The sequence below is a fragment of the Cetorhinus maximus genome, chromosome 12 (genome assembly GCF_964194155.1).
Source record: "Cetorhinus maximus chromosome 12, sCetMax3.hap1.1, whole genome shotgun sequence".
Lineage (NCBI taxonomy): Eukaryota > Metazoa > Chordata > Chondrichthyes > Lamniformes > Cetorhinidae > Cetorhinus > Cetorhinus maximus.
In genome coordinates, this window is record NC_135890.1 from 69214042 (window position 1) to 69239289 (window position 25248).

At 43.7% G+C, this 25248-nt stretch overlaps 1 protein-coding gene across 3 annotated transcripts in view; it reads right to left on the reverse strand.

The window, feature by feature from the left end:
* The window catches only part of cabin1 (calcineurin binding protein 1), a 528604-nt gene that overhangs the window by 54825 nt on the left and 448531 nt on the right, over positions 1-25248 (reverse strand). For all 3 annotated transcript variants that reach the window (XM_078553837.1, XM_078553836.1, XM_078553835.1), the window contains exon 32: positions 11191-11265. In XM_078553837.1, coding sequence (XP_078409963.1) covers positions 11191-11265 — 75 coding nt within the window. The remainder of the gene's footprint in view (positions 1-11190; positions 11266-25248) is intronic.

Here is a 25248-nt window from a genome sequence, read left to right on the forward strand (position 1 = left end):
AGAGAAACAGAGCTAACGTTTCAAGTCCAATATGACTTCTTTGGAACTTTAATTATCAAACTGTACAGCTCACAGACTGCATCCAGGGGATGGTGTCCAGTTTTGGTCAGCAAATAAATAAGAGAAACATTCAAGTGCAGGAGGGAGTGCAGGAATGAGGCACAAGGCTGATCCCTAGAGTCAAGAATCTGTTACAACTAAAGAAATGGCTACCTTACAACAGCAATTATACGTCAAATATATTTCATTTCTGCGGCAGACTTAGGGGTGTCTCATGGTTGTGTATATAAATGTAAGTTCTGTATTTCTTACTTTCGTCAGAGAGGTGGTCCTCTGAAGATATGGAGGACTGTTAGAGCATAGAGAAAGGAAATCTAAAACATTACTACAAATTGGAATACGGGACACAAATTGAAATTAGTATAAGATCATTTAAGAACTGAATCAGGAAATGCTTCTGGTTAATGTGATTAACGTGAGGACTTGAGTTGTGGAAACAAAAACCTTAGAACTATTTAAAAAGAACTGAATGTTACAATAGGAGGATTTTAGGATTTTTGAATGGATGAATTAAAATGGGCCAAATGGCCTTGCTCATCTCATTATTTGCTGCTCTGGAAGCTGCCCCACACCTATGGATGATGTCACCAAGGCCAGTATGTGGATCAGTAAAAGCTGGGGACCAAGGTTAAGTCCTAGCAGAACACCGAGGTGATTGGCTTGGGGAAGGAAGAGAAGCCTTTACTGAAGCTTTGAAAAGCAACAACACAACTATGTGACAAAAGGAATACATATATCGATGAAGGTCTATCCTCTCTTCTCAGGCTGCCTCAAAAAACTCCCCCACCGCCACTTTCTCCAAAGGTTATCTACAGCACTCAAAAGTCATTCAACAAAGAACATACAACAGTGTATATACATCACTGTAACAGGCCATTTGGTTCAGCTGATCCATGTCAGTGTTTATGTTTCACATAAGCTTTCTCCCATCTTAATTCATCTCACCCCATCAAAATATCCTTCTATGTGTTTCTCCCTCATGTGTTTATCTAATTTCCTCTTAAAAGCATCTATATTGGTCATCTTAACTATTCCCCATGGTAGCAAGTTCTACATTCTAACATCTCTGTGGGTAAAGAAGTTTCTCCTGAATTCCCTAGTCCATTTATATTTTTGTCCCTAGCTTTGGTCTCTCCTGAAAATGAAAACATTTTCTCTATGGCTACCCTAATCTCACAAATCTTTATCAGGTCTCCCTTAAGTCTTCTCTTTTCTAGGGAAAAGAGCCACACCGTGTTCAATCTTTCCTGACTGATATAATCTCTCCGTTCTTGTACCAAAAATATTTACTAGAATTATACATTCTTCAGTGTCTTTATGTCCTTTGAATAACATGGAGACTGGAACTGTTCACAAAAAACTAAAGGAAAGGCCCAAAAGGGTATTGAAGTTAATCACAGCTCTAAGTTTGATTTCTAAAACATCACTCGAAATATAACCTCCTCTTTTACACAGAGCACTTGCCACACTTTACCCTTTAAATAGAAAAAGCCCATTGCAATTACATGCCATCATTGTCTAGCACATACAAAATAATTAGTGCATCATCAGAAAAGGACACACTTAACTGCTAGCAAAAATTTAATGTAGACACGCACAAACAGAAAATAGAAAGAAATAAAAGTTCAGGTTCTGAAGATCTTCTTTCACATTATCAGCATTCATTCATGTGCCAACCCCTTTTCCTCAATCATGGCTCCAAGGCTACACACCTGGAAGAATGTGCCATTCCAAATCTTGATTTGTCCTAATCGATGGTATTCTCTGCCATCTTGTAAAATCTTTAGACACTGCTCTAATACAGCACTAGCAGGTCACAGCTCAAACTTTTTTGGTTGAAGCAAGATGTGATCATATTGGCAATCTTTGATGGGTAACAACTGGTGACATAAAAGCAGAGACAACACCTACAGAACACTGCACCATTCCAAAAACATAGGAATCTACTCGTATCGTTTAATTCCTTCCACAAGATAGGCCTCCATGAAATCCCTCCTTAGCCATCACTTTTCCAGGCTGTAGAATCTGAGCTTATCTAACCATTCCTCTGCTCTCCAAACCTTCCTTTCTGTCTCTACAAAAACCTACCCTTAATTTCTTGACCAGCACTGATCACAATGAACTGATCATTCGCATTAACAATGCTGCCTTGGTCAGTCCGCTCAATAACAGTTTTGCATTCATCTTTGATCGCCTTGCTGCCATCAGATCTTTCATGGTCTCTCAACAACACCATTCCTGATACAATAGCTGCACAGCCTGAATTAGAGCACATGTGGCATATGGCCAGCTTGCTTCATGTGGTGCACGCTGTTAGCTGAACTCTTCATTATGTCACAGCCTTGCCATCTCTACTGAAATATAAAATTAATACACTTATCAATATCAATAAGCATGTGGATTATATCAAACACCACATACCATTATTTTTGACATACCCAAGAGCAATTACACAGCAGCCTAGTAACACACCGTAGACACCTGTGCTATACATGCCTTCTCCTTCAAGCTCATGCAGAAATAAATGCAATAAAGCCAATGAAATAGTGACTCATCTGCCCAGTTTTTGGAATACAAGCTGCGACTCAGAGATGAAGTAGTGACACTCCATGTGTGGGCAGAGAAATGGTGGGTGTCTTGATCAGTAAACAGGAGTGACGCTACTCGTACAGCAGGTCTGCAAGGTAGCTGTGTACACAGGAGGTTTCCCATGCAATTTTTCTTTTTTACATTCTAACTGTAGATGGGCCAACACACACAAATGGGAGTTATTTTATGAGTCAAACATTGTTTGCCAGCAGAAAATCCTGAGCAGTGTGCATCTAAATCTCCCGTTACCATTACTGATGGACAATGTAAGTGAAATATAGCCAGCTTATTCAGTACATTAAATTGACAGAACTATACTAATGTGAGAGCAGACATTCCAAACAATATTCTTTGTCAGTTTGGCTCGGTGACAACACTCTCACCTGGGTCAAAAGGCTGTGGGTTCAAGTCACATGCAAGGAATTGAGCAGATACCTAGGCTGATAATTCTGTACATTGCTGGGGGAGCATTGCTCTCCTGTTCAGGTAGATGTAGAAGATCTTATAGCACAATCCAAAGCAGGGAATTCTCATGGTGTCCTGGCCAAAATTACTATCCTAACTAACACCACCAAAAAAAATCTTAGGACTTCGCTGTTTGCAATTGTCTCCTACATTTGCATACAGTGATGGCAGTTCAAAAGTAATTCATTAGCTGTGAAGCACTTTTGGACATATGCTTCAAACAGAGTTAATAATGCACCTTTGCAAGAGAAACATTACTACTGGCCCAGGTTCCATTCTCTGATCTGGGAATTGAGAGTGCTAATATAAACACTGGTTCGATTGTAGCAAGAGTACCGTGTACAGTTCTGGTCGCTGCATTACGGGAAAGATGTGATCATACTAGAAAGGGTACAGAGGGCATTGACAAGGATGTTGTTAAAAATGGAGAACTTTAATTATGAGAAAAGCTTGAGTAGGCTGGGGTTGTTTTCTTTGAATAGAGGAGGCTGAGGGGAGATTTAATGAGGTGTATAAAATTATGAGGGGCCTTGATAGACTGGATGGGGAGGGCCTATTTCCCTTAGCAGAGGCATCAATAACCAGCCGGCATGGATTTAAAGTAATTGCTAGAAGGGTTAGAGGGAAGTTGAGGGCAATTTTTTTCACCCAGAGGTCTTAAACTCTTGCCTGGTAGTGGCAGAAATCGTCATCGTATTTTGAGGTTCTTGGATAAGCATTTGCAGTACCTTGCCTATGCATCAAGAGCTTGACTGAATATATTTTGGTTGGCAGAGACACGATAGGTTGAATAGTCTCCTTCTGGACCATAAATTTTCTATGGCCAGAATCTTCCAGTTCCCCCACAGCGGGGCCGGCGAGCCATTGACATCTCCGTTCACATCAGCGGGAGCGGAAGATCCCACCAGCATGAGGGGCTGGAAAATTCCAGCCTATGTTTCTATGATCTCTGTGCTGAACTTCAACATTCCACTTGCCAAAATTGTCTTCTATCAGGCAAACTGGCCACGGTGAGCTCAAGTGCTGAATCTGGAATAGGCCTCACACTTCAAAATGTTTTGTGACAATGGTCACCAGCAAGGACCAGTATTGTGAGAGTTGTTCATTCAATATGACTGTTACAACCAGGAGCTGCAATGGTTGGCACCCAGACCTAAGTCAGATAAGGTCAACCTCAGCTCAAATCGCTCAAATTAGTGGCAATTCACACTATCTACAAAAATAAATTGAAACATTTGACAATAAAAACTTCCTCATTATGCATGGTAAAACTGCAGGTCCCACCTGAATGGTTTGGAGCAAAAGGGAAACTCAGTATAAACATCAATAAAGATCTTTCTGGAGAGGGAGACAATAGAGTTTGCTGTTGAGAGAAAAATGATGAATTAATGTTGTACTTGAGAACGATGCCACAGATACTGGGGTAAGAGGAGGTGTGATCTTACCTACAGGGAGTAAATGATGCAAGTTATTCCCTCCTATGGAGCTATTTGCAGCTTGGCAGAGGCAGAAAAATCACATGATTTCTGGAAACCCTGTAAGATCATAAGAAATAGTAACAGGAGTAGGCCATTCGGCCCATCGAGCCTGCTCTGCATTTCAATAAGATCATAGCTGATCTGATTGTGACCTTAACTCCACTTTCCTGTCTACCACCCCCTCCCCTTCCCACAAAACCCTTGACTCTCCTGTCAATCAAAAATCTGTCTAACTCAGCCTTGAATATTCAATGACCCAGTCTCCACTGCTCTCTGGGCAAGAGAATTCCAAAGGCTAATGATCCAAGAAATTCCTCCTCCTCTCCACCTTAAATAGGAGACCTTTCATTTTTAAACTGTGCCCCCTAGTTCTAAATTCCCCCATGAGAGGAAACATCCTCTCAGTATATATCCTGTCAACTCTCTCCCTAACAGCACTGTGGGTGTACCTACACCACATGGACTGCAGTGGTTCAAGAAGGCAGCTCCCACCACCTTCTCAAGGGCAACTAGGGATGGGTAATAAATGCTGCCCTAGCCAGCGACAGCCACATCTCATGAATGAATTTTTTTAAAAAGGCCCCTCAGAATCTTATTTGTTTCAGCAAGATCACCTTTCATTCTTCTAAACTCGAATGAGCATAGGCCCGACCTACTCAGCTTTTCCTCGTAAGACAACCCCTTCATCACAGGTATCAGCCTAGTGAACCTTCTCTGAACTGCTTTCAATGCCAGCATATCCTTCCTTAAGTAGGTAGGCCAAAACTGTACACATACCCTAGGTGTGGTCTCACCAATGTAGATTACTAAGTCAGTAAAGATTCAGGTGAAAAATACTAAGAACAAATTAGGAATTACTTTTAAACCCAGGAATTTATTGGAATCACAGAACTGTTATAGTACAGGAGGCCTCTCTGTTTTAGCCAATTTCGTATCCGTGTTGCTACTGTCCCTTTTATTCTATGAGCTCTAACTTTGCTCAAGTCTGTTGTGTGCCACTTTATCAAACGCCTTTTGGAAATCCATATACACCACATCAACTGCATTACCCTCAGCAACCCTCTCTGTTACCTCTTCAAAAAACTCAATCAAGCTAATTAAACACAACTTGCCCTTAACAAATTTTGAGAAAACAACGGGTTAAAAAAGAAATACATTTTTATAAGCCCCTATTTAAAAAGATAAAAGGAACCACTCATAATTGAATTACAACATATTAATAGGTGAATACATAACCGTTGCTACGAGTTCACCGGGGACTGTGTATAATGCACTGGGTTCGACACCAGCCTTTTACCTCTGGGACCTAGGTTCAAAGTTAATCCAGACAGAAAAGATGCCAGTTGCCTCTGCCAAGTATTACAGATCAGATGAGTTTGGCAGCTTCAACCCAGTTTCCAAAGGCGTGGGTCCACAGTAAAAAGAGCCTACGTTTTGAAAATGTCAGCTCCACTCTAAGAGATCACAAGTACAGTTGACGAGAGCAAATAATATTAAAGAAAGTTAGACTGGCTAAGCAAGGCAGAATCATTGAGAGTTCCTGTTCACTATCTGATACCTCCTGCTAGAACGTGACTGTATGGGAACTGGTGAGGACAAGATCATTTATTTGTAAGAGGCACAACAGGGCATCTAACACAATAGGTCAGTCTGTACCTCATATTCAACAACTTCAGAAAAGCAGTGAGGAAAGTCAGAAAGGATAATATTGTTTTTAACAAATTCTCACCAACTCCTCCACACGCCGAGCCTGCGCTCTCCAACTCCTCCACACGCCGAGCCTGCGCTCTCCAACTCCTCCACACGCCGAGCCTGCGCTCTCCAACTCCTCCACACGCCGAGCCTGCGCTCTCCAACTCCTCCACACGCCGAGCCTGCGCTCTCCAACTCCTCCACACGCCGAGCCTGCGCTCTCCAACTCCTCCACACGCCGAGCCTGCGCTCTCCAACTCCTCCACACGCCGAGCCTGCGCTCTCCAACTCCTCCACACGCCGAGCCTGCGCTCTCCAACTCCTCCACACGCCGAGCCTGCGCTCTCCAACTCCTCCACACGCCGAGCCTGCGCTCTCCAACTCCTCCACACGCCGAGCCTGCGCTCTCCAACTCCTCCACAAGCCGAGCCTGCGCTCTCCAACTCCTCCACACGCCGAGCCTGCGCTCTCCAACTCCTCCACACGCGGAGCCTGCGCTCTCCAACTCCTCCACACGCCGAGCCTGCGCTCTCCAACTCCTCCACACGCCGAGCCTGCGCTCTCCAACTCCTCCACGCTCTCCAACTCCTCCACACACCGAGCCCGCGCTCACCAACTCCTCCACACACCGAGCCCGCGCTCACCAACTCCTCCACACGCCGAGCCCGCGCTCACCAACTCCTCCACACGCCGAGCCCGCGCTCTCCAACTCCTCCACACGCCGAGCCCGCGCTCTCCAACTCCTCCACACGCGGAGCCTGCGCTCACCAACTCCTCCACACGCGGAGCCTGCGCTCACCAACTCCTCCACACGCCGAGCCTGCGCTCTCCAACTCCTCCACACGCCGAGCCTGCGCTCTCCAACTCCTCCACACGCGGAGCCTGCGCTCTCCAACTCCTCCACACGCGGAGCCTGCGCTCTCCAACTCCTCCACACGCGGAGCCTGCGCTCTCCAACTCCTCCACACGCGGAGCCTGCGCTCTCCAACTCCTCCACACGCGGAGCCTGCGCTCTCCAACTCCTCCACACGCCAAGCCTGCGCTCACCAACTCCTCCACACGCCAAGCCTGCGCTCTCCAACTCCTCCACACGCCGAGCCTGCGCTCTCCAACTCCTCCACACGCGGAGCCTGCGCTCTCCAACTCCTCCACACGCGGAGCCTGCGCTCTCCAACTCCTCCACACGCGGAGCCTGCGCTCTCCAACTCCTCCACACGCCGAGCCCACGCTCACCAACTCCTCCACACGCCGAGCCTGCGCTCACCAACTCCTCCACAAGCCGAGCCTGCGCTCTCCAACTCCTCCACACGCCGAGCCCGCGCTCACCAACTCCTCCACACGCCGAGCCCGCGCTCACCAACTCCTCCACACGCCGAGCCTGCGCTCTCCAACTCCTCCACACGCCGAGCCCGCGCTCACCAACTCCTCCACACGCCGAGCCCGCGCTCACCAACTCCTCCACACTTACTGTTTATGAATCCCCATTATACATAAAGAAAGTGATGTGCATGTCAGAACTCAGTAGTATGCTGGAAGGTGCAGGAAAATCTCACCAAACACTAGAGCCCCTTTAGCACAAGTGTTTGGATCATGGGCATAGTGAGGAGAAGGGAAAGGAATGTGCTAATGTTATGTCATGTTTGGTGAACCCACTTTTGTACATATACCCCAAGGTATAATTAAATAAAAGCTGCCAAGTTAAACGGAGCTTCGGCATCAAGCCACCATTTCAAAATTAAATCATTAAAATACTTAGTAATACTCTGCTATTTCTGTTGCTTTTTTAGTTGGTTTAACTTGTGAACACAGATTACCTCTTGGGGCAACCATCTTCAGAGGTTACCAAGCTTAAGAACTTAATGTATACTGTTGAAATGATAAGGTTGCTGAGGAACTGTAAACTATTAACATCTTTATTGATGTACTGCAGCTCCCTCACAGTGTCACAGCCAGAGAGCTCCTCACTGTCTGTTCTTCTGCTTAGGTTTCCAGAAGGGTTTTGAATTTGAGTTGTGGAAACAAACTACAGCTTTTGATTTGATTAATGAACATTAGATAGATTAATTTATTTTTCATTAGGGGGTCCTCATGCAACAATTTATTGTGCTTTCGTAACTGCAATCCTAATGCCATTAACATTATGAATGTGCAGTGTAAGGGTTTTGGGTCTGATCAATACTCACAACTGATGTCATCAGTTGAAGTAACTCATCAATAGCAATCAATTCATACAATATCCACCTCCAAACCACACATAACCTCCCACACAAAGATACCAACATTGAACACACACTCACACATTCAGGTTCAAGGAGGTAGCTCACCACCATCTTCTCAAGGGCAATTAGGGATTAGCTTTAAATGCTGACCTAGCCAGTGAGACCCACACCCCATGAATGAATAAAAAAAACACACAGTGAAGAGTGAAGCACTTTGAACTTCTGAACAGCATTTTATAATTAGGCATCCTTCAGCTGCCAACAGTTAAGTAGTATGTCGTTGATTTGGTGACTCACTCCAAATAATTCTAATTAAACTGGCTGGGTTTTATCAGATGCCAGCTGTCAGACTAGAGCAGAGTGGATACAGAGTGAACACTGCAGTCTCTGCAATGATCTGGGGAGTACACTAAGCTGAGCTAAGCTGCCAGGAAAACAGGGCCCTTGGGCTGTGTGTAGAGATTTGAAATGTTGTTCCATCATATTCCTTTACATTTGCTGATGCTGGTACCAATAATGAAAAAAAGAAGTTCCAATTCCTAATATTGGAGGTAAACATTGGAAAAGGAGAATTGGCATGGCGTGGCGGGGATGTGCATAGTGTTGCCGGGTAAGGGTGTATGGGCGAAGTTACATGATAGCTCAAACCTGGCTACGAGGAAAAGTGCAAAGAGGGTCTTTCCCTTTCACTCTGCCTCCCTTTGGGAAAACAATGAGCCTCTCCTCCTCCTGCCACTGGCATACTCAACATATGCTGCACTTTTTAAAGTGATACCTTGGCTGTTTACTTCATTGGAATTCTGGGCTAAGCACACGGACTCACAATGCTGTTACGCTCTGGACAGAGCTCTAACTAACACAATCATCAGTTTCAGTTATTTGAAAGTTCACAGAAGGTGCAGGCTTGTGTATTGTATAGCACAGACTGTGAAAGCCACAGATCTTTTTTGCTTTTGGAAGTGATGAAGCCATTAAGAAACTGTCATCAGCCCTGGTACAGCAGTAACAGTCTATTACATACTAGTTTGTGCACCAGGGCTACCTGTTCCAATACCCCTCAGAGACTTTAAATAATTCACATACAGTGAAATAATACTGCCCAAATGCAATGATCCTTTTAAAAAGTATTTCTTCAATCTGAGTCAGCGATTTACATAACTTCATCTTCAGAGGTGGGATTGCACTGATGAAGGAGGTTAAAGCGTGTTCTGCAGATAAGATCACAGGAAGTTGTCGCTGTTGACATGGTAGTTTCCACATATACAGCCTGCTGCCAGTTTGCATCTGCTGTTTCAGACCACAGATCAACTGCACCTGTCCCTTTTGATCAAGTTTAGTCCATTTTACAGCAGCTAAAATGTCACTGGGAAATCAGATATTTTCTCAAATGCCTGCAGTAATTAAATTTCTGAACTTGGTTATAACCACAAGCACAGCAGTAGCACATTTTCATCCCATTTGATGCTTTCCTGTTATTACTGCACTGGTCTGCATTGTGACATTGGGCAGCTCTTGCTGGGAGTTGGAGGAGATAGAGGTCTCTGTGACCAGTTTCAAATTCACTGATACTGAGACCTAGAAGACTTACTTTCCATCGTACACCTGTAAATTTGTGATAGAGAGAGTAAAATGTGAGTTAAGTGTTTGCAAAAGTGCACAGGGGTATGCGAGTGATTGAGAGTGAAAGACAGAGAATGCAGAAAAGAATGACAGAGTAGACAATGAACTAGAGAACAATACTGTGCAAATGAGTGAATGAGAGTGAGTGAAAGACTGCGTATGTGTGTGGTACTGAGTGAGTATAACAGTGAACGACAATGATTTGTCGAATGCATGAGAGCGCGTGCGGATGAGTGATGACAGCACAACTGAGTGTGTGAATGAGAAAGAAAGCAATTTAATCAATAAGAGAAATAATGAACGAAGAAGAGCAATGCACAGCGTGCAAGGGTTCTGCCCACATCACAAGACACGACATCATCATCCAAGCATCGATTTGCTCTGTTGCTTTTGTAGCTGTTCACATCAAACCGTCAAAGCTTTCGCTGAATTGTATCTCATTCTGTGGTGGTTTGCTTACAGAAGTCCAAATACTGGTAACTGTGAAATACATCTGGCTCTTAAAACAACATTTACCACAAAACCTCATACATATCACATCAGTGTAATCACCCTGGGTTTGCGTATTTCTAACAGGCAAAGTCATTTTCATTTAATCAGGCTACACCAAGAAACCCACCATGAGTTGTGTAGTCTAAATATTGACATCATCTTTACACAAGATTCATAAAACACTGCCTTCAGTGCAATCTTATCAAAAATGGAGGGGGGGTTATAATTTCTATCTAATGTATCAATGGAATGATTAGCTTGGCTTCACTCCCAAGCATTGCTTACCAAGAATCTGCTGTAATTTAATATCCAATAGAAAATCTCCAGCTGTAGCACAGGCAAGACATAACATGGAACAGTGTCACCTTGGGCACATGACTTGGAACTTCTTTATAAAACATGACTAGATTTGACCACAGTACTGGACTCTTGAAACAAGTTATGCCATCATACTGTTCAGTGACTGTCTAGACTCCTCTCTGATTATTGCTGTGAAAAGCCACACACACACCATTTATGTAAACACTCAGTTCTCCTCCCTCCAATGGCTCATAATCATTGCTTGTGCCAGTTACCTGTTTCTGCGTTGATGTGGCCATTTGCAGCTGGCAGAATTTCATGGCTTGCTCCAAAGCTACATCTTCATCAACCTAGAAAAGGATTAAAAAGTTAGCAAACAAGAAATTAGAAAATGTGAAATCCCACTGGACTCGAATCCATTTCCTTTCCCCACTGCAACAATTAAATCACTATAAAGTATGTTGTTCTCTGTAGTACAGGCATTACTATGGACTCATGTAGATTTGTTTAGTGACAGTTAGAACACAAGAATTGTTAATGAACAATAATTGACAACTAGACCCAACAAGCCTGTTTCCTTTTTCATAGGTCAACTTGATACATTTGCCTTCTCAACATATTTCACAATCTCATTCCTCTCCAGAAATACCACCAATTGCTCTTTGAAGATATTTATTTTGTTCATTTCCGCGCTCTTGTCTGGTAATATATTCCATAATTCCATCACACTGTGATTGAAAAAAAAATAAACTGCCCCCTCTTACTCCCACTAATGTGAAGCCCAAATACCAGGAACAATCAGCCTGGTTTAATTTTGTTAGTTTGCTCAAATAATACTGAAGATTTCAGTTTGATTTATCTTGAAGTCTCCTGTTTTTGAAAGAACTTCCAGAATAACTTACATTTCCAACAATTAGAATCAGCTTCATTCCACTCTCTGGATGCTCCTTGGGCAACATAATCTGATCCACATGTGATGCTTTTAAAATAATTCATCAGAACAGAAGAAACTAAATCAATCCCAACACAGTAAAACTCTGAAGAAAGGTCATAGGGACTCGTTAACTGTGTTTTTCTCTCTCCACAGATGCTGTTAGACCTGCTGAATTTTTCCAGCATTTTCTGTTTTTGTTACAGAAAAACACAAGTTGCACATCAACATAGAGTATTGCTCCTTGTAGTAAATGTAGTAATTGTATCCCTTGGCACTCTAGACTATTGGGGGGGCCTAAATTGGATAGCCCCCAAAAACGAGCAGCATAGCATCTTAATGATTGCTTATGTATCAGCACTAACTGCGCTGTATACTAGCTGCATACTTTAGCAGGGTTAGTTGTTAACACTGCTGAAAACCAGACTGCACCTCTTAAAGGGAAGGTGTATTGTGGGTGCTGACATTTTTGGGAACGGTGCTATGCAGCAAAGAACAATGGCTGATCATGGGAGAGAGCGTGCACCGAGGTTTTGCAATGCTGCACTGGAGTTCTTGGTGGAGGAGATGGAAAAGAGGACACATTTGCTGTATATTCAGGGGAGGGACTGGGGTGTACACATGAGGTCCTCCAGGCACGACAAAAAGGCAGTGGGACCGGATAGTGGTGAAGATAAATGTCAGGAGTTTAGCCCCAAAATCGTAGATGCAATTTTGGAATTTGTTTAATGACCTCACACAAGCTGTCAAGGTGAGTGAATGAATCTTCAGAATGCCATATCCCACCAACTGCACCACCAGCCTCAGCCACTACTCAATTCACCACCCACCCCCCCTGACCCCCTCATCACCCAGCTATCAATAATTCACCCCCCCCCATCACTCACCTATCAACAATTCACCCCCCCATCGCTCACCTATCAACAATTCACCCCATTGCTCACCTATCAACAATCTCTATCACTCAAGAATCATATCTGACACTCATATGCTTCACCTCACTCTCACATAGCAAAACTCACCCACATTTCTCACACTAGCACCTATCCACCATGACACATCACCCAAACTGCATAACACTCATTAACACTGTTCACCTGCTCTTGCAGGAGAAGGTGACAAACAACTGGAAGCAGCAGGAACTGGATGGGGAAAGGTGCCATTTTCTAACCACCATGCAAGGAGACGATACCAACCATTATGAGATCAGCGACTGGTGATGCAGTGGCCAGTGGTAGGGCTGAATCTATTGAAGATAATGCTATCTTTATAACCTAACACTCACAGCCTCCAGCTCAGACACTGACAACGTGTGTACCATACAGATGGGATCTGCAGGTGGTGAGACACCAGGCACATGTGTGCTGCAGGTACCACAGGGGACAGGGGTAATGCAGGTGCCAGCTCTCCAGAGGGTGAGGTCTCACACAAGTTCTGCTGAAAAGGACTCAGATAAGGACTTTAATGGGCCACACCACAGAAAAAGACTGATGGCTCTACACACCAGAATGATTGATACATTGGAAAGTCGGTCAGAAAGCCAGTGTTTAATGTTAAGCAGCATGGAGGAGTTCAGCATCAACTTGACACAGGACTTTGAGGGGAGTTTGGAGCCCATCCTTTCCAACATGGAAGTTGTAGTCAACTCCTTCAACACACTTGTGGACCCAACCATGGTGCAGCATCTGATGGCCGCCAGAGGGGAAGCGGAGTGGCTCCATGGAGCACAAACCTACTGTTATCTCTCACGGTTCATCATTCCACCAGTGCCCTTGCTGTTACCTGTCAGGCGTCCTGCCCAGACTGCTGCTGTACATGCTGAGATGGTGCAAGCTGAAGCTGCTCCAAAGCCATCTGCAGTTTCCTCCACTAAAATTCAGCAACCTTCCACCAGGCATGTTGCAGCCACTAGGGTGGCACTTCACAGCAGCTCAAAGACACCAAGGGAATGCACAAGGGTGGTTAGTTTACATTTGTTTGCGACATGGAATGATTTACCACATAGATTTGGTTTGGAACATATATTTTGCATTGGCTTTTATTTTGGCATCGTGGCCAAGAGGATGCTGTGACGGTCAATGACAGTACGCAGCATTGGACTGTTGGGGAATTGGTGTTGACGTTATTGGTCTGGCACTTGAATCAGTCTTTCATGTTTAGCTCAGGCTGAAAGGGGGTGTTTAGGTTGCATCCTCCATTCTTCTTGCACCACTTTGTACTCCTGTTCCTCAACTTCTCATATGATAGGTGGCGACAAGGGTTGTTCCCTCATAATGGCCAGGCTGTGCAGCATACTACCTCAGATCTTAAGACCTCCTCAGCTGAGTACTGCAGGCTCCACCAGGCAGTGGAATCATTGATTCAGCATGTCAATAATTGCTCTATCACATTTTGTGTGGCATTCTGGTTCTCATTGTGTGCACACTACACATGGGTTGTGAACCAAGTCATGATCCACATCATCAATGGATAGCCCATGTCACCAGTATCCCATCCTTTGCCATGGTGGTTGAAATGCAGCTGGCAGGCCACTGCAGAATGAAACAATCATAACTATATTATGAAGGTATCGACCTATATGATGTGCTGCCTATAGTTATACACCAGCTGAACAATGAGGGGGTGAAATCCCTTTTGTTTCCACTAATGGCAGAGTTGGTGTGAAGCACCAGCAAAGTAATGTGCATGCACTCACTGGCACTTTTTACCATGGGGAAGCCTATAACCTTTGCAAATTCTTGTGCTCCCTTCGCCTGTTTGTCTCTGGCAAGATGGAATGAAATTGAGTTATTGCTCTTTGAAAAGAGAGCTTCAGTGGCCTCCCTTACTCAATAGTGGACTGCAAACTATGAGGTGTTGTTAATATCTCCAGCACCAACCTGGAAGAAGCCAGAGGTATAAACTGGCAATGCCGTCTTTGCCCTGCTCTGAGGATAGAGTTGTGGCTGCAGCAGTTGGCAGCTCAGTGACAGCCTCCTTAGCGAAGAACAGGCATCTCAAACATTCAGCACTGCTGGGTTAAGTAGTGGATGCTCCTTTTAAACAGCGCTGGTAGGAGGTCCCCCCTTAACCTCGCACAGCTGAATACACGTTACAAGAGGGTGTCAGCTGAAGCATGGAGTCTAAAATGGTAGCACTGGCACCAAATCAGAGTTACACACTGATGTCAAGATTTGCTTGTCTTACATACTTCCAGTGAACATTAAATGCACTAACCCCTTTACCAAAATAGCATCAGAAGCATACATCCGAACAGCAGACACCATTTTAGAACTCAAAAGGCAATCAGAGCACTGAAGAAATGAGCGCTATGGAGACCAATTTCACCTCACAAAACCTTCAATGCAAGTTACATAATAGTAATTCGATTAGATTTGAACTGGATTTGCAGTGAAGCATACAGGCCATACAATGCTCCACTGAGGATACTGTCCAAGTGTTAAGAATGTCCAAGAAGAATATCTTAAGTGCTAACATCAGTCGTGGTTCACAGAATTGCACTCTCACTGCACTCATCTCTGACTCAGATGGTCGTGGATTCAAATTTCACTCCAGGTACTTGAGCACGAAAATCTAGGCTGATGCTCACTGCAGGACTGAGGGAGTTCTGCAATGTCGGAGATGCCATCTTTCAGATAGGATGTTGAACTGAGGGTCCATGGCACCATTTCGAAGAGGTGCAGGGGAGCTCTCCCTAGTATTCAGGCCAATAATGCCGGACCTGCTGAGTTTTTCCAGGTATTTTTATTTTTGTTTTGGATTTCCAGCATCCGCAGTTTTTTGCTTTTATCTTACTGAAAAAAATCTGGTCATTATCACATTGCTGTTGGTGGAAATTTGCTGTGCACAAATTTCTGGCGGTGTTTTCTACACTTCAAAAGTACTTAATTGGTTGTAAAGCACTGTAGGGTGTCCTGAGTATGTGAAAAGTGCTATCTAAATGTAAGTCTTTTTTATTGAGAGTCACAGCAGCTCTCATTTGTTGAGAAATGCCCATACTTTTCTCAGCAGGCAATCATTCCCTAAACTTGTGATATTTTCTGCAGTCACCTTTGGGAAGGAAATGAGCACAAACCAATCTTGAACATATAACAAGGTATGACAGCAATACAGAATCCAGATAACTAATTAAAAGTGCCCTAAAGAAATCCAATAACCTTGAAAATAAATTAATATTGAGCCAACTTGTCCAAGATATGAGCCTCTGTTAAAATCTAGCCATGATGCTGTAATCATGCTGTAAATTGCTGGCTGTGAGAGGGAAATAGGTGAGAGCTCATCACCCAGATGATGCTGACTGCTGCTGCCCAATTCTTCCTAATTACTAAGTTGGAAAGAACAAGCAATGTCTCAATTACACATAATATAATGTCTCCATACAGTTCTGGCACACAACTACACATTCTTCGTTAGACTGACAGGCTTGTAGTTGATGATTTCTCCCTTTCTCTCCCTTTTCATGAGGTGATAAAAGCAGAACATGCACCATATTGTTCTGTCGCATTATTGTTCTGTTGCATTATTATACAATGAGACATATTCTACAGTCTGCATACAGTACTGGCACATTACTACAAAAGCTTCCTTTGTCTGTCGCTCTCCTGCAGCAACCCTGTCTTTCACTTGGTTCAGTTTACATCTTCCCACCACAATCTCTCTTTCTCTGACCATGTTGTTGACTCCAATGTACCTTGGAACCCATAGTTGGTCCACTCCTGTGTCCCTTGGGATTCATATTTTTCCAGTAATCCCAAGGATCCATATTTTTCTGCTCCAGTATCTTCAAGAATCCAAATTTGGTCATTCTTCATTATCTACCTAGTGACATCATTAGGAAGCATGGGGTCAGCTTACATGTATGCTGATAATACAAAGTTTGAGTTCCGGCTTTGACCCACAGGATGACACTGCAGTCTCTGAATTCCTGCTGTCAACAACAACTTGTATTTAGATAGTGCCTTTAATGTAGTATAGGCAAAAGCCAGATATGACAAGGTTTCTTCCATCTTAATATCAGCAAAACCAAAGCTTTTCTCCTCGGTCATCTCAAGCATCACTGACTTCATCAATTTATCTGCCTTCTGCTATTCAACAGAGCTGAATTTCCTCTCTCAAAAGCATGGCCGTGCTAAGATCATATTCTTCCGCCTCAACAACAATGCTTAGTTACAGTCTTTCCTCCCTCCCTCCATGAAATCAACTAAAAACACATCACCTCAAAAACCAATTTCTTGCACAAAGTTACGCACTCCCATACATCCCACTGGCTCCTGTGCTCCAGCAAAATGATTTGAAAATTACCAATGTCACCTGAAAATCCATCCATGGCCTTGCCCCATATTGCTTTAGTGAATTCCACCCGTTCTACATTTCAGTATGTACTCTATCATCTTCTAACACAGGCATCTCCATATCCTTTGCTCCTTCCACTCTACTAGTTATGATTGTTAGTTTTACCATAACGCTCTTCCCTTTGGAACTCTGTTCTATTCCAGAAAGCCAGTTGGTGAAGGATAGAACTAGAAGAAATCTTTACATGCTTTTACATTTATTTATGCAGTGACAAATTGCAAACATAGACTTTCCAATCTAAGAACCGTAGTTTCAGTCTGTGTCTATTTAAGGGATTCAAGTAAATCCCAGGTTAATGCCCACCACTTGTATACAATTAAACATAATTAAGACTTTGTCAAGCTCCTCCATTTTACCACCTCCCCTATAACTTCAAAAAACTTCTCAAAATCTTTTCCTTTGATTGTGCTTTTGCTCATGCACCTCAGCCATGTCTGTTTTCCCCTTTCTGGTTGATAGCCACTGTTTTGGCGTCAAAACGTTAACATTGAAAAGTCTGCCATAAAAATATAAGTTGTGACACGGGAGGAGTTCTTCAATCACAAGCACAGCTCCTGCAGCTGAGTCCTGACTGAGGGCTTGTTAGTAACAATGGAAATTGCAGCTGACAGTGCACCAATTTACTTCCCTTCCCTCTACACACAGCTATGATCCTGTTTCCCAATGCTAATTTACCCTATTCACCACTAGCATTAGCTGCGAGAGCCCATACCAACACTTTGACCACATGGATCCTGAGTTCCTCCAATCCATGAAAAACACAGTTTTAAATGTGGGACAAAAAAGGACGCCATTGTATTCCTGATATAAACAAACCGTAGGAAACATTTTTTTTAAATGGGGTGCATCATGCACGTGTGACTTCCACTCAAGTGTTCAACAACACATGCTGTTTTGTCTGAATGTAACAAAGCCCCTTGGCAAGAAAGCTTGGGCTCCACGGCCAGGCTGTGTGGTTTAAACAAGGAACAGCGGGCATGCCGTTAGCCAGCTGTCACAGAAACAACGTCAGGATTTCGCTCTGCGCCAGTGAGCTGAGCAGAAATATTCTCACTGATAAAAAAGCTATGGTATATATAGGTGAACATGATAATGTTTATCCAAAGAATTAGTTGAACATTTAATTTATAGTCATTCTTATTTGTAAAGTACAGTGAGTTTCAGAAACTGAGGTAAAATATGTTGTTGGAGCAAAGATCAGCTTAAAACAGGAAGTAGAAGGTTGAAGAGCTGAAGAGAAATCACAAATGACATATCTAATGGCATGATCCTGGTATGCTTGCAATTTTTATATACACATGTTAATAATTTGGCTGAATGCACTGTAAGCAAAGTTCAGTCAACACTCGATAACAAATCGGAGCCAGAGCAAATTGAAGCAATGCAAACAAATCCTGTAGGATTTTGATTTCTTAGGAAAGTGGGTCAACAGGTGGAAGATGCAATTCAATGTGAACAAGGTCAAGTAATTATTAGAGTAAGGTATCAAATTATTAAATGGAACAGTTGTACAGTGAGCAGATGAGAAAATAAATCCTATGGGGAAGGCGAGATATTCTTTACACTGTGGGTAGTTATGATCTGGAATGCACTGTCTAAATGTACGGTGGAAGCAGATGCAATAGTAACTTTCTAAAGTGAATTGAAGAAACACTTGAAAAGGGGGAAAAATTGTTGGGCCATGGGGAAAGCCGAACAATTTGTTTCTATGCTTTTATGAAATCTAAAGAGCTTGTGACACTGTTGCATCAATACTGATCAGACACCATGTGGAATAGAGTGCAGTTTTTTCACCCAACCACTTGATTATTCCTTATTCTTAAAGGGGATGTACAGAGAAGCAGAAATGATTCTGGGTATCAATGACTTAGAAGGGAAGGCTAAGGAAGTTTTCCTTTCTTTAGAGAGAGAGAAAGCTTTGACATGATCAAACTGATCCTGGAAATTTGTTCACTGATATAAAGGCTTAAAATCCTAGGGGCTGCAAGCGAAACATTAAGAAATTAGGAATAAGACAGGACAACTTTATCATTCAAAAGATTGTGGGGAATGGTAGTAGAAAATTTATTAAAGCAGGTATTATAAATAGATTCAATTCGATTTAATAAATTGGATTTCTAAATATCGCTTTGGTTGAGTGCGTAGCACTCTCACTTTTGTAACAGAAGATCTTAGGTTCAAGTTCCACTTCTGGACTTGAACATGAGTTAAGCTGTCAACTTCAGTACAGTATTGAGTGAGAGTAGTATTTTCAAATGAGATATTAAGCATCTGCCTGTTTAGGTGGATGAAAGAGAACAGGGAGTTTTCCCAGTGCCCTGGCCAAATCACTCAGCAGCACCAAAAACAGATTACCTGGCCATTTATCTCATTGCTGTTTCTGGGTCCTTTATGTGTACAAATTAGCTGCTGCGTCTGTTGACAAAATAATGACTACTTCCAAAGTAATTAATAATTTGTATTGGGTTTGGGACATCCAGAGGATATGAATGGCCCTCCGCCTATTAAAAATCTTATACATCTACACGCACTCGCTGTCAAAGAAGCCTTATCAACTTATCTCCATTATAAATTCCTCTCCCATATTTAGAATGGAAACTGCCCATCTAAACTAGTCAAACCATAATGACAGCCTCCTGCCAGTGATGACAATGTCACACCTCAGTTTTACATCTCCCAGCTCCGTAGGCTGTACTGCAGTAAAACACCTCTATCCCAACCAAATCTGCTCCTTTGCTTCCAAAACTTCTGTAAGTTTCACAAATTTGTCATGTTATCACATAATATCGAAATACTATGATAGAATGCATGACTTCAAAATGAGTCAATTTTAGGAAACTCCCTGATGTGCCCTGATAATGTCATGCTTCTCTAAGTGTTCCACAATATAATTTCTCAAGGCAGCACTTAATAGGTTATCTTGAATAGATGTCCAGCTGAATGATCTGTAATTTCCAGGGCAGTCATGCTGAAGAGGAAATTTTAGAGGCAACAGCAATTGTTGAAAATCTTAAAAACATTGAAAGAGACTATGGCTCCAAGGTGTTATGATGGCACAAAGCTTTTTACAGTAAGCAAAATATGATTATTGTGCCACTGGATAAATTGCAGATGATGCACCACCACCACCTCTGGTGTTGGAGGCAAGAGTGCCATCTGCCAAGGTAGCTAAAGTGAGGGTCAGGTTGGCACTGTACCTTTTGGAATATGCACAAGGAAAATAATGGGCAAGTGCTTTATAAATAGCAGTATTTTACTGTGCCAGCATATTAGGACATGGAAAGAAGAGAGTAAGTGAAACATAAACATAAAAAAAACAAAAATAAGACAAGTGGCAGATGGAATTTAATACAAAGAAGTTTGAGGTGATTCATTTTGGCAGACGGGATAGGGAGGGGCAATACAGAGTTAATGGCACAGTTCTCAAGAGCAGGCAGGGGCAGAGGGAACTGCAGGTGCATCTTTGAAGGTAGCAGGGCATATTGAAAGAGTAGTTAACACAGCATATGGTATCTTGGGCTTCATAATTATTTAGGGGCAGGTGGTGGTTTAGTGATATTGTCACTGGATCGGGGCTTGAATCCCACCATGGCAGATGGTGGAATTTGAATTCAATAAAAATCTGCATATAAAAGTCCAATGATGACCATGAAGCCATTGCCGAGTGTGGTAAAAACACATCTGGTTCACTAACGTCGTTCAGGGAAGGAAATCTGGCCTACATGTGACTCCAGATCTGCAGAAATGTGGCTGACTCTTAAGTGCCCTCTGAAATGGCTGAGCAAGCCACTCAATTGCATCAAACTCTAAAAATGCTAAAAGGAATGAAACCGGATGGACCACCCAGCATTGGCCTAATCACCGGAAATGACAATGGCAAACTCAGCTGTGTTGGCCCTGCAAAGTCGTGCTTACTAACATATGGAAGCTTGCGCCAAAATTGGGAGAGTTGTCTCACAGACTAGTCTGACATAGTCATACTCACAGAATCATACCTTACAGACAATGCCCCAGACACGACCATTACCATCCCTGGGTATGTGCTGTCCCACTGCCAGGACAGACCCAGCAGAGGTGATGGCACAGTGGTATACAGTCGGGAGGGAGTTGCCTTGGGGTACCTCAACATTGACTCCTGGCCCCATGAAGTCTCATGCCATCAGGTCAAACATGGGCAAGGAAACCTCCTGCTGATTACCACGTACCGTTCCCCCTCAACTGATGAATCAGTGCTCCTTCATGTTGAACGCCACTTGGAGGAAGCACTGAGGGTGACAAGGGCGCAGAATGTACTCTGGGTGGGGGACTTCAATGTCCATCACCAAGAGTGGCTCAGTAGCACCACTACTGATCGAGCTGGCCGAGTCCTAAATGAATAGCAGCTAGACCGGGTCTGTGGCAGGTGGTGAGGGAGCCAGCAAGAGGGAGGAACATGCTTGACCTCATCCTCACCAACCTGCCAGCTGCAGATGCATCTGTCCATGACGGTATCGGAAGGGGTGACCACCGTACAGTCATTGTGGAGACGAAGTTCCATCTTCATGTTGAGGATACCCTCCATTGTGTTGTGTGGCACTACCACCGTGCTAAATGGAAGAGATCTCGAACAGATCTAGCAACTCAAGGCTGGGCATCCATGAGGCTCTGTGGGCCATCAGCAAAAGCAGAATTGTACTCAATCACAATCTGTAATATCATGGTCCAGTATATCCCCACTCTACCATTACCACCAAGCCAGGAGGATCAACCTGGTTCAAAGAAGAGTACAGGAGGGCATGCCAGGAACAGCACCAGGCATACCTAAAAAGGCCCACTTGCATGCCAAAGAAGCATAAGCAGCAAGTGATAGACAGAGCTAAGCGATTCCACAATCAACAGATCAGATCTAAGCTCTGCAGTCCTGCCACATCCATTTGTGAAAGGTCGTGGACAATTAAACAACCCATTGGAGGAGGCAGCTCCACAAATATCTCAATCCTCAGTGATGGGGGAGCCCAGCACATCAGTGCAAAAGATAAGGCTGAAGCATTTGCAACAATTTTCAGCCAGAAGTGCTGAATGGATGATACATCTCGGCTTCCCTTGGAGGTCCCCACCATCACAGATGCCAATCTTCAGCCAATTCGATTCACTCCATGTGATATCATAAAACAGCTGAAGGCACTGGATAGTGTGAAGGTAATGGGCCCTGACAATAGCACTGAAGACTTGTGCTCCAGAGCATGTCACGCCCTGAGCCAAGCTGTTCCAGTGCAGCTACAACACTGGCATCTACCCGGCAATGTGAAACATTGTCCAGTTGTATCCTGTACACAAAAAGCAGGAAAAATCCAACTCGACCAATTACCGTCCCATCAGTCTTCCCTCGATCATCAGTATAGTAATGGAAGGGGTCATCAACAGTGCTACCAAGCAGCACATGCTTAGCAGTAACCTGCTCACTAACGTTCAGTTTGGGTTCCACCAGGGCCACTCTGCTCCTGACCTTATTACAGCCTTGGTTCAAACATGGGCAAAAGAGCTGAACTCCAGAGGTGAGGTGAGAGTGACTGCCCTTGACTTCAAGACAGTATTTGATCAAGTGTGGCATCAAGGAGTCCTAGCAAAACTGGAGTCAATGGGAATCAGGGGGAAAACTCTCTGCTGGTCGGAGTCATACTTAGGACAAAGGAAGATGGTTGTGGTTATTGGAAGTCAATAATCTCAGTTCCAGGACATCACTGCAGGAATTCCTCCAGGTGGTGTCCTCGGCCCAACCATCTTCAGTTGCTTCATCAACAACCTTCCTTCCAATCATAAGGTCAGAAGTGGGGATGTTCGCTGATGACTGCACAATGTTCAGCACCATTGGCGACTCCTCAGATACTGTAGCAGACCATGTCCAAATGCAGTGAGACCTGGACAATATCCAGGCTTGGGCTGACAAGTGGCAAGTAACATTCACACCACACAAGTGCCAGGCAATGACCACCTCCAATAAGAGAGAAACTAACTATCACCCTTTGACATTCAAAGGCATTACCATCGCTTAATCCCTCACTATCAACATCCTGGGGGCTACCATTGACCAGAAACTGAACTGGTCTAGCCATATAAATACTGTGGCTATAAGAACAGGTCAGAGGCTAGGAATCCTGTGACAAGTAACTCAACTCCCAACTCCCCAAAGCCTGTCCACCATCTACTTGCCTGGATGAGTGCAGCTCCAACAACACTCAAGAGGCTTGACACCATCCAGGACAAAGCAGCCCGCTTTATTGGCACCCCATCCACAAACATTCACTCCCTCCACCAAAGGCACACAGTAGCAGCAGTGCATACCATTTACAAGATGCACTGCAGGAACTCACTAAGGCTCCTTGGAGAGCACCTTCCAAATCCACGGCCTCTACCATCTAGAAGGGCAAGGGCAGCGGACACATGGGAACACCACCACCTGGAAGTTCCTCTCAAATCCACTAACTATCCTGACTTGGAAATATATCACCCTTCCTCCACTGTCGCTGTGTCAAAATCCTGGAACTCCCTTCCTAACATCACTGTGAGTGTACCTACACCAAATGGGCTGCAGCGGTTCAAGAAGGCAGCTCACCACCACCTTTTCAAGGGCAATTAGGGGTGGGCAATAAATGCCGGCATAGCCAGCGATGCCCACATCCCATGAATGAATCAAGAAAAATAATAGAAGTAATGGGTACTACAGCAGGGGAGTTATGCTGAACCGTTATAAAGATCTGGTTGGGCCACAACTAGAGTATTATGCCCAGTTCTGGCCATCACAGTTTAGGTAGGATGTGAGGTTCCTTGTGGGGGGTACAGAGGAGATTTACCAGAATGGTTCCAGGGATGGGGGATGCTAGTTACAAGGTTAAGTTGGAGAAACTGGGGTTGTTCTCCTTGGTGCCAAGGAGTTTGAGGGGAGGGTTGATAGAGGTGCACAAGATTATGACAGGATTGGATAAGGTAGTCAAGGAAAAACTCTCCCATTAGCTGATGATACAAGGACTAGGGGACACAAATTTATGGTTTTGGACAACAGATGAAGGATAACCAAGAGGCACTCACTGTCCACAAGGATAACAGAAGTGGAGACAATCAATGAGCTCAAAAGGAAATTGGAAAGAAAGGCACTTGAGGGAAATAAACTTGTAGGGTTACGGGAATCGAGCGAGGGAATGGGATTTACTGGATCGTTCCATAGAGATCTGGCATAGACTCGATGGGCCAAATGGCTTCCTTCTGTGTCATAAATGACGACATGACTCTCTAGAGCAGACCAGATTAATGCCTGGTCTGGGCCAAGATGACCGTCAGCCAAAGCAACAGCCGTGTGTTACAATCAACCTCAGCGGCTAAAGGCTATGGAGAAGAGGGAGGGAAATCAGACAGGGTTTGTACATTTGATCAATATCTTGTGGATTCTACTAGAAACTACATAGGAAAGACTGTCAGGCAAGACAAGAAAGGCTTGGCCACAATGTCCTAAACAGTAAACTAACCTGCAGACATTCACTGACAAAGGTTAGCTTCGATGAGGTACAGAAGAACAAATAGAGCTGTAGCCCAGCAACAGTCAGCACCCCTAGAGAGAAGTGCACTAAGGATTTGAAAATTGCCAAAAAATATACAAGAATGAGTGGAGGAAACTTGGCCTTTGTACTAAGCAACAGATTGAGAGGGTTTTTCCTTTCATGTGGTTTCTTTATTACTCAGTGGTATAAATGAGTGTTTTAAAAAAAGATTTTCATGTATCAGATCATACAATAGTTGTCAAACCTAAAGGTTTTGTTTTTGTGATCTTATGAAATTTTACATGCTTTACTGAGTCATCCAATATTAGCAGATAGTTTCAGGTGAAGAACACCCTCCCCACTTGTTTGACCTCCGCCTTTCAAAACAGCGACTACAATATAGAGCATTCTGGCAAGTACTATGCCACTCTCATCCAGGACAACAGTAAAAAAAAAAGTAACCCTACATAATTGTTGGATCAGAGACTTGGATTATCTACTAACAAAAGACATGCCAAAGGCTTGTCTTCTAACTCTCA